Here is a 15,262-nt window from a genome sequence, read left to right on the forward strand (position 1 = left end):
GAAAGCTACAGATGGTCTCAAAAATAAATACATATATACCCCAGCCTTTGCACACCATTTCAAGGGCTTCAAAGTTTAAAAAGCACTCGCTCAGTTCATAACCCCTATTTCCAGGGAGCCCAGCCAGCCCCTGCAAGGCTTCCCCATTCCTGCCTCCCTGCAAGTAGCCTCTGGCCTGGCAGGTCTCAGAGCCCTGTAATGCACAGGGGGCAGGCCTTCCTCTTCCGCTCTGGCAGGCAGAGTCCTTCTTCCATTCCTGCTCCCCGATAGACACTATGGGGTCTCCCCGGAGTTCAGCATTGTGGAGGGCAAGCTGATTCAGCACTCCCCTGGCTCTGTCACAGGCACCCACACTCCTCCACAATCATGTCCTTGTGGTGTTCCAGGAGCACCCTGCCATTGTCCACATAGAGCATGCTCAGTGGCTTGGTCTTCACAGGGGCACAGCATGTGGAAGGGACCCGGTGGGGCTGGTAGCGTTTCAGCAGGCTCTGGAAGACAGGAAGGAGGGTCAGTCCGTTCGGACCACTGGGGCAGAGGCAGCCTTAGTATTTCCGGCTAAAGTGAAAAATCAGCGTCTGGTACCAAACTAGAAAATTGTTTTCATAAATAATAGAATGCTGCGTGTGCAACCAACTCACGAACCCCCACACTCCATGCCTGTGAAATATGCTGCTGGCCTTGAAACAGACAGGCTTTGGAGAAGCAGCAGCTTATTGTCACACAAGCAATGAGCAGGAGTAGGAAGGCTCGTTTAGTCCCAAAGTCCAATTTTGAACGTCCTTCCCCAGAATGTCAGAGCTGAAGGAGCAGAGATCCTTCCTTCTGTTCCCATCACCTAATTATACGAACAAGGAAAAGCTGAGGACACAGCTTAGTTGGTTTAGAGTGTTTGCCTAGCATGCATGAGGTCCTGGGTTTGATCCCCCATATTGTAATAACTGGGCGTGGTGGTGCATGCCTGTTCTCCCAGCACTACGGGAGTCAAGGCTAGGGGATCAGGAGTTCGAGGCCATCCTGGGCCATGTAATGAGTTTGAGGTCAGCTTGGTTCGTGCATGCATGTGTGTGTGTGTGTGTGTGTGTGTGTGTGTGTGTGTGAGAGAGAGAGAGAGAGAGAGAGAGAGAGAGAGAGAGAGAGAGAGAGAGAGAGAGAGAGAGCGCGCCAGCTCTCTTCCGGGGTAACCCCAGGCACAGGACTCAGTGCTGTGACAATCTCTGCATCCTCACAGGAGCAAACATTTGGAGGTGCTTTAGTGACCACACCCAGTTATCTCATGGCTGACCTTGAGCCCCATCCCCTGTCTAGCAACCTGTTCCATTCCGGGCATCGTACCTGGATATAGGCGTGGTTGGTAGGGTGAAACTCCTCCCCCACAGGGTTAGGACACTCGCCCTCACAGCGATAGGCATTGTACTGTTTGGGGTAGATGATCCAGGAACCCCAGCCAATCAGGTTGAAGTCCACCTGGAACTTGACCCTCCTACACAACTGGCTTCTGTCTGGCAAGTGATGTCTCCGGTGCCTTCTGGCCCATCGGCCCCTCTCTTCAGACAGCTGTCCCTCCTGGGCCCGCCAGGAACTTTCAGCTTCCCAGAGCAAAGTGGCGCCACCCAGCTGCCTCTGCTCCTGAGGCCGGTTGGAGTAGAGCATGAGCACGTTGGCACTGGTGACAGTGACGGGTGGGATGCGGGGCTGATGCCAGCACTTTCCTTTCAGACTGGATATCTGCTTCTCCAGTGCCCTGGGGTCCTTTAGCCACTTGGAGAGTGGTCTGGTCACCTCCAGGACAGTGCTCTCTGAGGAAAAAGTCACTGAGACCGGGCGATCGTGAACCGCTTCCATCCGAACTCGCTCCAGGCAGTCGGTTGGGTCCTGCTCTGGGTCCAGCTTTGCCTGGTGGAAAATTTCAATGGTGAGTGGGCCCTCGGTGGGGAGGTCCACAGGGCCCGGCAGCTGCAACCAGAGCTCTGCCCATGCCAGATCCTCTTCTTGGCTCAGAAAAGAGAAGTCAAAAGCGAAGGTCCAGTTCTGCCCACTCACTTCCACATCTGGGGGAGAAGTCAGGGAAGGAAACGGGGTAAGAGGGAGTTCTGTCAACCACCAGCTGGGTAGGCTGTCTGTCACCCATCTCTGGCCCTCACCCACCCCTGTCGGCTTGCAAAACCATGGAGTCGGTTTTATTTATTTGGTTTTTCTGAGGTGGAGTTTCACACTAACTCAGGCAGGCAGTATTGGAACCTGGTATTTATCCTACACTGGCCTGAAACTCTGGGCCATCCTCTGTCTCAGTCTCTCAAGTGCTAGGACTACAAGTTAAGCTACCATATGTGTATGGCATGTATGCAGTATATATATATATTATATATATATATATATATATATATGTGTGTGTGTGTGTGTGTGTGTATGCATGTGTGTGTGTGTGTGTGTGTGTGTGTGTGTGCACTCAGAGATAGTCCATTTTAGAGATGAAGGAAAATGGAGGCCTTGGAGGTACAAGGGCTTGTGTAAGATTCTATCTTGAAAAGTAACCAAAGGGCTGGGGATGTAGCTCAGTTGGTTGAGCACTTGCCTAGAAAGTACAAAGACCGGGATTTGATCCCCCAGCCCTGGTAAACTGGGTGTGGTGCCACTAACCCGCCATCTCTGCCCTCCGGAGTACAATTGGAGAGTCAAAAGTTCAAGGTCATCCTCAGCTTCATTGAGCATTCAGGGCCATCCTGGGCTTGAGACTGTGGGGTGCAGGTGGGGGGGGGGGCGGCCAGGGAAAAGGAGGAGGAGGAGGGACGGAAGGAAGGGAGTAAGCTTGAAATCCCTGTTCTAGCCAGCTCGCTTCAACACACCCTGGGCAGTCAGAGAACAATGGGATTTGTTGCCCAAGGAAATTTCCAGCTTCTGCCTCTGGCGGCTTCTCCCCACCCATCTCTAGCTGCCTTTTTTTATTTAATTTCCACTTTCCCTCCTCATTAGCAACATCAGGAGACTCTTCTTCCCCAGCCACCACTGACCCTGGGAGCTAGGTGGGGGCCTCTAGTCACTCCTGCTTCCTGTAGTAGCAGCCTGGGTGTGATCCCAAACTTTGATCTTAAGTGTCTGCGAATGATCTCTCCGAGCAGGTGCTCCTGCTAAGAGCCGCAGCCTGAGGCCCCCATGACTTGAAGAGTTCCCGTCATGGTTCCAGTTTGACTTTGGGCAGGTGGTTTTCCTTCTCTGGGCCTCTGTTGCCTTCTTAGTAGAAAGACGTGATGTTGTGTGCCATAGAACATTTAGGAATGAAATGTCGCTAGTAACTGTGATGACCAGTGTGCAGGCAGGGCAGGAAGAGACGGCTTCCTCCTAAGCCACCCCTAGGATTCCCTGGGGGGAGAGGGTCCTCCAGATGTAGCTCGAACTCATTAAACAACCGATACTGTCAGTGGGAATGGGGCGGTCGTGAGGCAGGGGCTCTCGGCCACCCTGAAACCCACTTGCGTGCTGAATGCGGATCTGGCAAGAATCGTTAGTACGTTTAGCCACCTCCGATTCTGAAGGAAAAAGTTGCAACCCAGGCCATTTGCTTGTCCCAGTCCTCAGCCAGGGAGGCGAGGGGCTATCAGAACTCCTTGCCATTTTCTGCTTCCCATATGCCAAGGCTTTACAAGAACTGTCTTCCCACCCCCACCCCACCCCCACTGGTACTGCCATTTTTGCACATGCGTAAACCGCACAAGTGAGGTACAGACAAGCACTTAGATTCCAGCTGACAGACCGCAATACCGCTATGACGGGGCAGGTTACATACTGACTCATGAGGGAAGAAGTGACCTGGAATGCCACTCTCCCCTAGAGTCCCTCCAGGCAGAGCCTTTTGCTAAAATGGAGGCAGTTGATACCACTGGCTAATAGTTAAAATGCTTTAGACTTTCTAAAAGTGAACAAAAAGTGAGGTGATGTTGCCGTGGAGTCAGGCGACTGCGAAAACAGAATTGGATGGACCCAAGTAAGTTTTCCTGAATCCCAGATCACTTACAAAAACCTTCAAGAACTTTCTAAAAGGGAAGTGAACTGGAAAGGTGTGTTTTTCCTGCTTTGCCTCCGTCCCACCCTAGGCGGAGGGGCGGAGCACTCCACCAATTTCCCATTGCCTCGCCCTTCAGGGTGCCCTGGTCCCTCGTCCCTAGATGACCCTTCAGGAAAGGGTCACCGGCAGTCTCACCCCAGACGCCGCAGGCAAGGACTAAGGGGCTCCGCCTCCAGGTCGCGAGGGCCGGCGGGCGACGGGTCAGACCGGATTAGCAGATGTGGATTGTGTCCGGGTCCCGCGGAGGGCCGTCTGGCCCCGCAGGACAGAGGCCCGGGCTGGCCAAGCTGCCTAGGCGGCGGGATGTGGATTGCGCCCGGGAAAGAAGTTCCGAATCTGGACTCCCTCTCCTGGGCACCCACCTGTCGGTCTACTCTGGTGAGCGACACTCAGGTCACTGGGCGAACTACATACACGCACACCTCCATCCACACAGGTTTCGAGCCCGGGGTCACCCAGGACACCTGACACCGCCCAGCAACGAGAGTTACCTGAGTTCTGGACTTCCGGCACCCGATCCCTAATTGCGGATCCTTGAGCCCCAGTTCCTGGTGGCATTTGCGGCATCCGGGACAAAACTCAGTAACGACCTGTTTTAGTATGTGCCTGGTTCGTGCAGAGCGTTTCTGGGGGTGGTGGGGTGATGTCACCTAGTCCTCTCCATAAGTCTATGAAGGAGGTACTACGATTTCTAAATTATAGATGGGCAAACTGAGGCTCCCAGATGCTCAGTGGTGCTATGCCACCTAAGCTAGAACCCGAAAGGCGGTGGTCCCGGGGCGCTGGGTTCCTCTCCAACCCGGCCACCAGCGCTGTGCCCTGAGCCTGCCCACGCGGAAACATCGTTAAGACCAGACTCTGGCCGGGCAGTGGTGGCGCACGCCTTTAATCCCAGCACTGGGGAGGCAGAGCCAGGCGGACCTCTGTGAGTTTGAGGCCAGCCTGGTCTATAGAGCGAGGAGATCCAGGACAGGCATCAAAACTACACAGAGAAACCCTGTCTCGAGAAAAAAAGAAAAAGAAAAAAAAATAGACCAGACTCTGGATGACCCCTTGGTACCCAGTCCCCGCCGCAGCCACCGCGCGCCTCCCGGGCCGTGCGCCCTTGGGTGCTGGTGAGGCCAGGCTTGCAGCCTACCTTGCGCCTGGAGGCTGCGGATGATGTCCGCCCGAGGCAGCGGGTCTCGGTAGAGGCTCAGCATGTATGCGAGAGAGGATGGTGACGAGGGCTGACCCCGTGTCCACAGAGGAAAGGCGGCCACCGTCGCGGCGCGCGGCTGGAGTAGAGCCCACCAAGCATAGAGAAGAAGGATAGGGAGGCAGTGGGCACTCATGGTGGGCTAGATGGACCTGCAAACCGCGCCTGGGTCCCTTATATCTCAGCCACCGCCGCCCCGCCCCCTCCCTTCCTCCCTCCTGAGAGGCCTTTAAGAACCTAGAACTCCCCTGGCGGGGCAGGGAAGGGGAGTCCCTGCCGGGGGAAGGTGTGATGTGATGAGACGTGACTGATAAATTGGGGTGGGGGGCTTGGATACAGAGACTGAGTCTGGGCTGCCCCCGCACCTTGCCACCTCTACCTCAGAAAGTCTTACTGCTGAGCCAGCAGGCTGTTGACCTGTTGTGAATGGTGCTCCGGTGAGCTGGAGGTGTGTTGGAGCCCCGGTTTCAAGCTCAGAACCACAACAATGGCTTCCTTACTCTTCCTCTCCTGGACCCCTGGTGATCCTCTCTTTTCAGCTCATCCAAAATCACGTAGGGAGTGCTGGGGTGGAAGGGGCGATCCTCTTTTCTTGGGTAGCACCAGACCTGCTTGGGAGTACAGCCTTCATTGGCAGGTACTGGGTATGGGGAATTTGGGAGAACGAAGGTGAGATCTAGAGGAAGTGCCATGGTAGCAAACGTCAGCTTCAAATACCAAAGCGCCCTCCTGGGGAGCAGAGGGAGGCCCAGCTAGAGCTCACCCAGGTGTTTTGGGTGGTGACAGGCCCTTCCCTGCTTGCTACCGGAGTTTTCCAAAAAGGGGTGGGGTGGGGGGGACTGGGGCCTGCTGGCTGCACCTCCTGCCAAGAGTGGCAGGGCCCTTAGTTACTCTCAAGACGACTGCTCCATCTCCCTGAGGCCTGATGCTGACCTTGTCTGCCCAGACGGAATTAAACGACTTTTATTTTCTCAATCAAAGGCACTCTCAAATCAGTCGTATTTGTTTGTGTGGTACTCAGTATAATAAAAATGTCACATTCATAAGGGGTGTTATTTATGTTAAGAGGATGAACATTTTTTCACACTGTACAAATGATTGTTTCATAGGAATGGAGTCCTTAAGGAGAGAATTTTGGGAATGGGAAGATCCTAGGCTTTGTGTTCTCAAAAGGCCAGGCAGGATTGGAATTACCTTTTAAAGAAATGTAAATTCCTGTCCCGAAGTCCGCCCCCTGTTTTCCTCCACTATTGCTGGCTTTCTCCTTAGCTGCTCCCCACCCCCACCCCGTCCTTTTCAAGCCTCCAACTAGCACATTAGCAGCTGGCTAACATTTACTGAACACCTACTATGTGCTGGGTACTTTGCACAGCCTGAGATGTGAGCAGATGTTAAAGGGGACCGAGGCTCCCTGGGACCTGCAGACCTGCATGATCTTGTAGGAGCTGGAAGGGAGCATCAGGTTGCAGGCTCCTGGTGACCCGCACACCAGCTGGTTTATCCTGACCTCCCACTCAATATCATAGCCTGGCCCAAGCATTTTTCTTTTCCCCCAACAGGGTTTCTTGTAGCCCAGGCTAGCCTTGAACTCATTTTGTAGCTGAGGATGACCTTAAAATTTGATCCTCTTGCCTCCACCTCCTAAGTACTCAGCTTACATTACAGGTGTCCTGGTAGTGGGATTGAACCTATGACTTCATCCCTGCTAGGTGGACCCATAGGAACTGAGCTTCCCCTCTGGTCCCAGCTGCAGACCCACAGTGCTGAGCACCATGTCTGGACTTGCCCGCGCATGCCAGTCTCCTGGGCTGTTTGTTAAACCCTAGGCTCCACACTTCCCTCTATACTTCAAAATTAGAATTGGGAGAGAGGGTGTGGTGATCTGCATATTCAACAAGCTCCCCAGTGGTTCTTATCTGAAGGCTTTGGAAACCTGGGTGGGCCAGGTTACAGTTTGTAGGCTGTGTCCCAAATAAAACAGCTGGAGAGATCTCCTCCTAAGCACTTAAAACTAAGTGCTTGAAAGGCTCTGAACCCTTTTGAAAGGATTATGCATCTGGATGGGTATCGGTGTTCCTGATCAATGTTACTTGGTGGGAGTTAGGGGCTCCTGCCCTCTGCAGCAGACCCCTCCCCAGAGGTGGACAGCACCTGGATCCTAGCAGATAGAAATTAAACAATGACAGATTGCTAGGCATGGCGGGGGAGGTGCTTTTAATCCCAGCACTCTGAGAGGTAGAGGCAGGAAGATCTCTGAGGTAGGAGGATCTTGGTGAGTTCGAGGCCAGTCTGATCTACATAGCAAGTTCTCTCGGTGAGTTCCAGCTGGCAGGCCAGGCCAGCAAGGCTACATAGTGAGATCCTGACTAACAAAAATATGAGCACCAAGTATGGCAATGCAGAGGGGTACTGAAAAATGAGAATTCTAGAACCCGTGACCGCCAGAGTCTGGACTCCTAGGATTCAGGTGGCTAAGGGTAAATTTACGTACCAAGAGTCAAGAAGATGATTTTATGGTTTTAATTTTTCTTTTTAATTAATTTATTTTTATTTTATGTGCATTGGCGTTTTGCCTGCGTGTGTGAGCTTGTTGAGTCTCCTGAAACTGGAGTTACAGACAATTGTAAGCTGCCATGTGGTTCCTGGGAATTGAACCCGGGCCTCTGGAAGAGCAGTCAGTGCTCTTAACAGCTGAGCCATCTCTCCAGCCCCTAATTTTATGGTTTTTCTACCTTCAGTGCTAAGTTGGAAGTTTCTCTTAAGCTCTTGGCATCCTGTGTCTCTTGCGCTATGTGGAACACAGGAAGTATAAGAATGTTAAGTGCCCGGCGGTGGCGGCGCACGCCTTTACTCCCAGCACTCGGGAGGGAGAGGAAGGCAGATTTGTGTGAGTTTGAGGCCAGCCTGGTCTACAAGAGAGAGTTCCAGGACAGCCAAAGCTACACAAAGAAACCCTGTCTTCAAACAAACAAACAAACAAACAAACAAACAAACAATCGAGTTGAAGTTAATGATAACAGCAATGGCTAATTATTGAGAATCGTGTGCATTGGGCATTCGGCTAAGTTTCCTTGGATTTCATTATCTGCCCCATGTCCAAGACAGCACTGTAAGGCGAAGTGGAAGCTCCCGAGGAGAAGGTGATGTGCTGGCCCCAAGATACCCAAGGAACAGCCAGCAGGAGAGGCAGGTCTACCCGTCACCCGCATCCATGCTTTAATTCTTGGTGCTTTCCCATAAAAGAGGTGAGAAAAGGAGGAGAAGGAGAAGAACGAGCTGGTGAGATGGCTCAGTGGGGAAAAGCACTTGCTGCCTAATCGAGTGACCTGAGTTCGATTCCTGTAACTCAAACAGTGAAGGGAGATTGACACCTGAAGGTTGTCCTCTAGCACATAAATATGTAAGGAAATGTTTTAAAAGTTGTTTATAAATCCCCCCCCCCTCTCTCTCTCTTTCTCTCTCTGGTTTTTCGAGAGAGGGTTTCTCTGTGTAGTCCTGGCTGTCCTGGAACTCACTACACAGACCAGGTTGTCCTTGGACTCACAGAGATCCACCTGCCTCTGCCTCCTAAGTTTGTGCACTACCACGCCCAGCCATATTAAAAAATAAATTAATTAATTAAAGGGGAAAAAAAGAAAACACAGGCAATGCTTATAATCCCAGGAGATGGAGTCAGGAAAATCTGCAGCTCAAGGTTAGCTTTAGCTACATAGTAACTAAACTAAATGAGACCCTGTGTCAAAAAAAAAAAAGTTGTGTAATGACTATTCTTGGTTGTCAACTTGATTATATCTGGAATGAACTATAATCCAGGAATGGAGGGCACACTTTGTGATCTGGATCTTGAGGCCAGAAGACAACATGCCTCTGATCCGGATCTTGAGGCTGGAAGGCACACCTTTAGTTTAGGCCACACCTTCTGCTGGAAGCCTATGTAAGGACAATGGAGGAAGGGTTCTTCTTCACCTGCTTGCACTCACCTTGTTGCCTTGCTAGCGCATCTGGTCCAGCTGAGACCCCCCCAGCCTCGTGTGAGCTAGATTCTTGGACTTCTCATTCACCATAGCTACTGTTGGATTGCAGCCTGTAAATCATTGCAATAAATTTCCGTATAAATATATTCCCAAAGATAGATGGACAGACAGATAGATAGATAGATAGACAGACAGACAGACAGATAGATTCATTCCATAGGTTCTGTGACTCTCGAGAACCCTGACTAATACAATTGTGCACATGTGTCTTGTAGTAAAAGTTTTTTTTTTTTTTAGGCTTCCCGAGCCTTGCCCTCATGTGACCAGGGCTGCAGACAGAGCTCATTTCTTGTGTGTATTGGCCCCCAGCTGCCTGGGGATCTGGGGTTTCTCCCTGGACTGTCTGACAAAGCTCATCCATCTCCAGCATTCTCTCGCTCCTCCTCGGGAAGAGGACCCAAGTCTTTGCAGCCTCTTCAGGACACAGGCCAACCATCAAGTCACCCTTCTCCCTTAATTAAGGGCATTAGTTAGTCCCAGAGTTGTTTCCTGAAAGGCGGAGGGTGACACTTTCTCACTTCCCCAGACAGTCTGACCTGAATGATAACCTCCGAGGTCACACAGCTGCTGGGGGGTGGGGGGGGTGGGAGGGGGGGGCGGCAAAGTCTCTTGAGGTGGCAGAGGCTTCCAGCAGGCTGCTCTTGCTGTCTCCTGACTTGAACACCAGCGTGGGGCATGTGATTGTTCTGGGCCCTTGAAGTCAGGCTTGAGAAAGCAAATCTCGGTTCTTCCCTCACCACCTCAGTGTACTGAGTCAATTGTTTACTATCTTTCTTTCTTTGTTTTATTTTTCCGGACAGGGTTTCTTAGTGTAACCCTGGCTGTCCTGGAACTCACACAGTAGACCAGGCTGGCTTTTGAACTCGGAGATCTGCCCACCTCTGCCTCCCAAATGCTGGGATTAAAGGTGTGCACCACCAGCACCTGGCTTAATTGTTTACTCTCTTAAAAAACAAAGCACTGATTTATTTATTCATGTTTGTGTATGGATCATACATGTGCCCTGGCATGTAGGTGGAGGTCAAAGGGCAACTTGGGACTGTCTTTTTCTCTCATTTTTTCATATGGCTTCCGGTCTTCAGGCTTGGCAACAAGTTCCTTTATCTGCTGAGCTATCTCGCCAGATCCATTTTGATGCTTCTGCCTGCCTGACTATAAAATGAAGATAAATAATAATGTCTAAATAGTGCCATAGATAGTAAATGCAGATAAACATGGTGTGTGAAGCATTTGGCAATTCACTGAATAAGTTTGGTCATCCCATGAGTTCACAGCCTGTTAATTCAGACATGATTCTTAGGAAGTCAAAGACATGTTTACTATACATTATTACTTTTTTTTAAAAAAAAAAGTATTTATTTATTTGGTTGGTTTTTCGAGACAGGGTTTCTCTGTGTAACAGTCGTGGCTGTCCTGGAACTTGCTTTGTCAACCAGGCGGGCCTCGGACTCACTGAGATCCGCCTGCCTCTGCCTCCCAAGTGCTGGGATTAAAAGTATGGGCCTCCACTGCCAGGCTTTAAGATTTATTTTTATTTTATGAGTATAGGTTGTGGTGATATATTATGTACCCTAATAAAATTTGTCTGAAGATCAGGGAACAGAACAAGTCACTAGATTAAACATAGAGGCCAGGCAGTGGTGGCATATACCTTTAATCCTAGTACTCAGGAGGCAGAGATCCGTCTGTGAGTTCAAAGCCACCTTGGACTACATGAGATTGATTTAGTTTAGGAGACAAACAGAGCCAGGCAGTGGTGGCACACACCTTTAATCCCAGTCCTGGGAAGGAAGTAATCTGGCTGGGCAGAGAAAGGTGTAGAAGGCATGAGGAGACAGGAACTAAAGCTTTTAGGCTGGACCCCTTTCAGCTGAGGACTCAGAGACACTCAGTCAGAGGATTTGTGGAGTTGGCGAGGTGAGACGTGGCAGTGGCTTGTTCCTTTGTCTCTCTGGATCTTGAAGCATTTACCCCAATATCTGGCTCTGGGTTTTTTTATTATAGGACCTTTAGATTTTGTGTTACAATAGGTGTTTTGCCTGCTTATATATCTGTGTACCACATGTGTGCCTGGTGTCTTCAGAGGCCCAAAAAGGGGGTAGGAGCCCTTGGAATTGGAGTTACTGACAGTTGTGAGCTGCCACATGGGTGCTGGGGATCAAACCCAAGTCCTCTGGAAGAGCATCCAATGCTCTTAACCTCTGAGCCATCTCTCCTGGCCTGGTTTTGGTTTTTGAGACAAAGCCTCTTCTACCCCAGGCTGGGCTCAAACTCACTATGTAGCTGAGTTTGGCCTTGGATTCCTGATTCTCCTGGCCCTACCTCCCAAGTGCTGGGATTACAGGGACATAACAACAACAGAAACATGAGTGAGCTTTTCCTGCCTGCCACGTCGCTGTTGTTGTTTTGTTTTGAGAGAGGATCTCATCGTGTAGCCCCGATGGCCTGGAAATCTTCTACCCCAGGCTGGCTTCAGACTCACAGAGATCCACCTGCCTCCACCTCCAGAGTTCTGAAATTAAAGGTGTGCCCCACCCCACTCGGCCTACATGGCTGCCTTCATACACACTTGGCCCCTCTGTGTCTGTAGGTTCTTTTTTTTTTTTTTTGGTTTTTCGAGACAGGGTTTCTCTGTGTAGCTTTGCGCCTTTCCTGGAACTCACTTGGTAGCCCAGGCTGGCCTCGAACTCACAGAGATCCGCCTGGCTCTGCCTCCCGAGTGCTGGGATTAAAGGCGTGCGCCACCACCGCCCGGCTGTCTGTAGGTTCTTAATCTGTCGATTCGACCATTTTGGCTATGAAAATATTCTAGGAAAACCAATTTGTCATTATATAGAGTATAATAATGATTTGCCCTTCTTTTCCAAATCTTGTAAATCACTGGAAGATAATCTAAAGTGTATGGGAAGGGCTGGGCGTGTAGCTCAGTTTACCGAGTGCTTTCCTAGCATGCCCTGGGTTTCATCCCCAAAAACTTGGTGTGGTGGTGCACACCTGTAATCCCAGCACTTGGGGGGCAGAAGCAGGAAGATCAGAAGCTCAAGGCCATCTTCGGCTACATAGTTCAAGGCCAGCCTGGGCTACATGAGGCTTTGTCAAAAAAAGAAAAAGAGTGTCTGGGAAGGTATATAGCTTATATGTAGACATTGTGCTATTAGACATAAGAGACGAGCCTCTGTAGATTTTGGTACCTGGGAGAGCCTAGAACTCTTCATGGCTACTTCTCAACAACTGCATGTACTAGCACATTGAGGCCGCAGGGGAAGAACTCAATACTGAGTTCTCTGTGAAGGTGGAGATCGTCGGCCATCTTGCATCGCTCCAGTGGCTAGCACAGCTTCTAGCATTCAATGACCATGTTTGTCAGCTGCTTCAGTATGTTCAGACCTAGAAAGCAAGGCCCCAGAAGCCCCCCCCCCCCTTTCTGGTGTTTCCAGTACATCTCCTCAGTCAACCCCAACTCATCTACCAACACAGATTGAAAGTCCCCTCCAGGAGTTGGGGCTTAAAGCTTGTAACACCAACTGCTAGAGGATCATGAGTTCAAGGCCTGCCTGGGCAACTTAGTGAGAGACCCTGTCTCAAAATTTAAAATGAGAAAAGGGTTGGGGATGTGGATCAATAGTAGAGTGCTTGCTTAGCATGGGCAAGGCCCCAGGTTCCCCTCAATACTGGGGGTGGGATGGGAATCCTCTTCTCTATACAGTCTCCAGCTATACCGTAAAGCTCCTAAAATAAAGTATCGTCCAGCAAGCATGTGGCAGGCGCCTTTAATCCCAGCGTTCAGGAGGCTGACACAGGCGGATCTGAGTCCCAGACCTGCCAGGTCTGCATAGTAAGACCCTATCTCAAAAATAAATGAGTAAGGGGCTGGAGAGATGGCTCAGGGGTTAAGAGCATTGGCTGCTCTTCCAGAGGTCCTGAGTTCAGTTCCCAGCAACCACATGGTGGCTCACCACCATCTATAATAGGATCTGATGCCTTCTTCTGGCATGCAGGTATACATGCAGAGCACTCATACATAAAATACAAATAAAAAGTTAACAAACAAATGAGTAAAGCAAGGATTTTTCAGCAGCTGTCCACGTATCCAGGACAGCCACCAGATGGAGTTCTCGAGAAGCAGGACAAGTTTTGATTCCCTTCTGTAGCCCCCAGCCCATTCGTTACTTTCAGTGACCTGAAATAAAGGAACTCCATGAATGGCAGCGGGTGAGGGGAGGGGAGAGGGCCCCAACATTGTTTCTTCCCTTTCAGTATGTCCCAAGCATCTGTTCCCTTTACCACTGCTCTTGGGAGACCGACACCCAGAGCTGAGAGGTCCCATCTAGGCCTCTGCGGGGCTCAGGTGGCTCTCTGTGTTCTTGAGGTATTGAGAGTTCCTTCTCTCCAGTCTGTAGCTCACAATCCTCCCCTCCAGCCCCCCACCTCTCCCTGAATGTGCTGCAGCCCCCTCAGGAACACATGCCCTTCCCTGACATTCACAGCGTCTTTTGGTTTTATTTTTATTTTTCCCCAGAAATCCTTTTGCCTCTTTATTTACACAAAACATTGCTCTTATCGGGTGAGAGGGGGCTAGTAGTTATACTTAGAAGGCTGGCAAAGGTGATCTGGGCCCACAGGTAAGAGACAAGCCCAGTAACACAGCGAGACCTCTTGTCAAAATTAATAAGTAGGGCTGGGGATCCAGCTCAGCTGGCTAAGAGTCTGCCTGTCATATGTGAAACCCACGACCACGTACCGGTTTGGTATAATCCCAGTACTCGGGAGGAAGAGGTGGGAGAATCAAGTTCAAGGTCATCTTCAGCTTGCAAAGGGAGTTTGAAACCAGCCTAGGCTCTGCTGAATCCTGCCTTTATTAGAGTTAGTTGAATAAATAGGTGTGAAGGTTCACACACATAATTTCGGTACTTGGGAGATGGAAACAGGAGGATTGTTATGAGCTCAAAGCTAGCCTGAGAAACCTAGCAAGATTCTGCCTCAAAAAAAACCAACTGATAAGTACAATAAAAAAAATGCATTATTTGTTCCTCAGAATCCAGCTCCAGGGTCACTATCCCTCACTGCCCCACCCACACACACTCTGTCCTTCAGAACTGGACCCACCTGTCTCTGTTTAGGAGGTAAGTACTTGGGGGCCTGCAGGGGCTTCCTGCCAGCAGGCCTGGCACTCGGTGAGTGGGGATGGCACACTGTGCCTGATGCCAGTTGGCCGAGACCCATGTTTTCTCTGCCACTTTCCAGTCCTGTTTCAAAATGTTTTTCTTAAGTCATTAGCAGTAGAGAACCCTTCCTCTCTTCCTTTTTTTTTTTTTTTTTTTTTGGTTTTTCGAGACAGGGTTTGTGTAGCTTTGTGCCTTTCCTGGAACTCACTCTGTAGCCCAGGCTGGCCTCAAACTCACAGAGATCCGCCTGCCTCCTGCCACCACCGTTTCCTTTTTTTTTTTTTTTTCACCTTTCAAAGCTTTTATTTGTACATTTATGTGTTTGTATATGTAACATGCATGTTTATGTTCTATATGTGTCAACTGGTTCCATAACCTTGTTTCTGTCTTTTTTTTATTTTACAATATAATTTAATTCTACATATCAGCCATGGATTCCCTTGTTCTCCCCGCTCCCGGCCTCCGCCCCCCTTCCCCCCAGCCCACCCCCCATTCCCACCTCCTCCAGGGCAAAGACTCCCCTGAGGACTGAGATCAACCTGGTAGACTCAGTCCAGGCAGGTCCAGTCCCCTCCTCCCAGGCTGAGCCAAGTGTCCCTGCATAAGCCCCAGGTTTCAAACAGCCAACTCATGCAATGAGCACAGGACCCGGTCCCACTGCCTAGATGCCTCCCAAACAGATCAAGCTAATCAACTGTCTCACCCATTCAGAGGGCCTGATCTAGTTGGGGGCTCCTCAGCCATTGGTTCATAGTACATGTGTTTCCATTTGTTTGGCTATTTGTCCCTGTGCTTTATCCAA

The 15,262-nt window shown here is 50.4% G+C and overlaps 1 protein-coding gene across 1 annotated transcript; it reads right to left on the reverse strand.

Annotated features, from left to right (window-relative positions):
- Positions 1-215: 215 nt before the first annotated feature.
- Nodal (nodal growth differentiation factor) lies at positions 216-5,397 on the reverse strand. The gene is made up of 3 exons (XM_059243974.1): positions 5,202-5,397; positions 1,336-2,051; positions 216-491 (listed from the first exon to the last, which is right to left on the reverse strand). The coding sequence occupies exons 1-3, from the start codon at positions 5,395-5,397 to the stop codon at positions 339-341; spliced, it is 1,065 nt and encodes a 354-aa protein (XP_059099957.1). The 3' UTR covers positions 216-338.
- Between the last annotated feature and the right edge of the window lie 9,865 nt (positions 5,398-15,262).

The sequence above is a fragment of the Peromyscus eremicus genome, chromosome 16_21 (assembly GCF_949786415.1).
Source record: "Peromyscus eremicus chromosome 16_21, PerEre_H2_v1, whole genome shotgun sequence".
In the NCBI taxonomy this organism is placed as follows: domain Eukaryota; kingdom Metazoa; phylum Chordata; class Mammalia; order Rodentia; family Cricetidae; genus Peromyscus; species Peromyscus eremicus.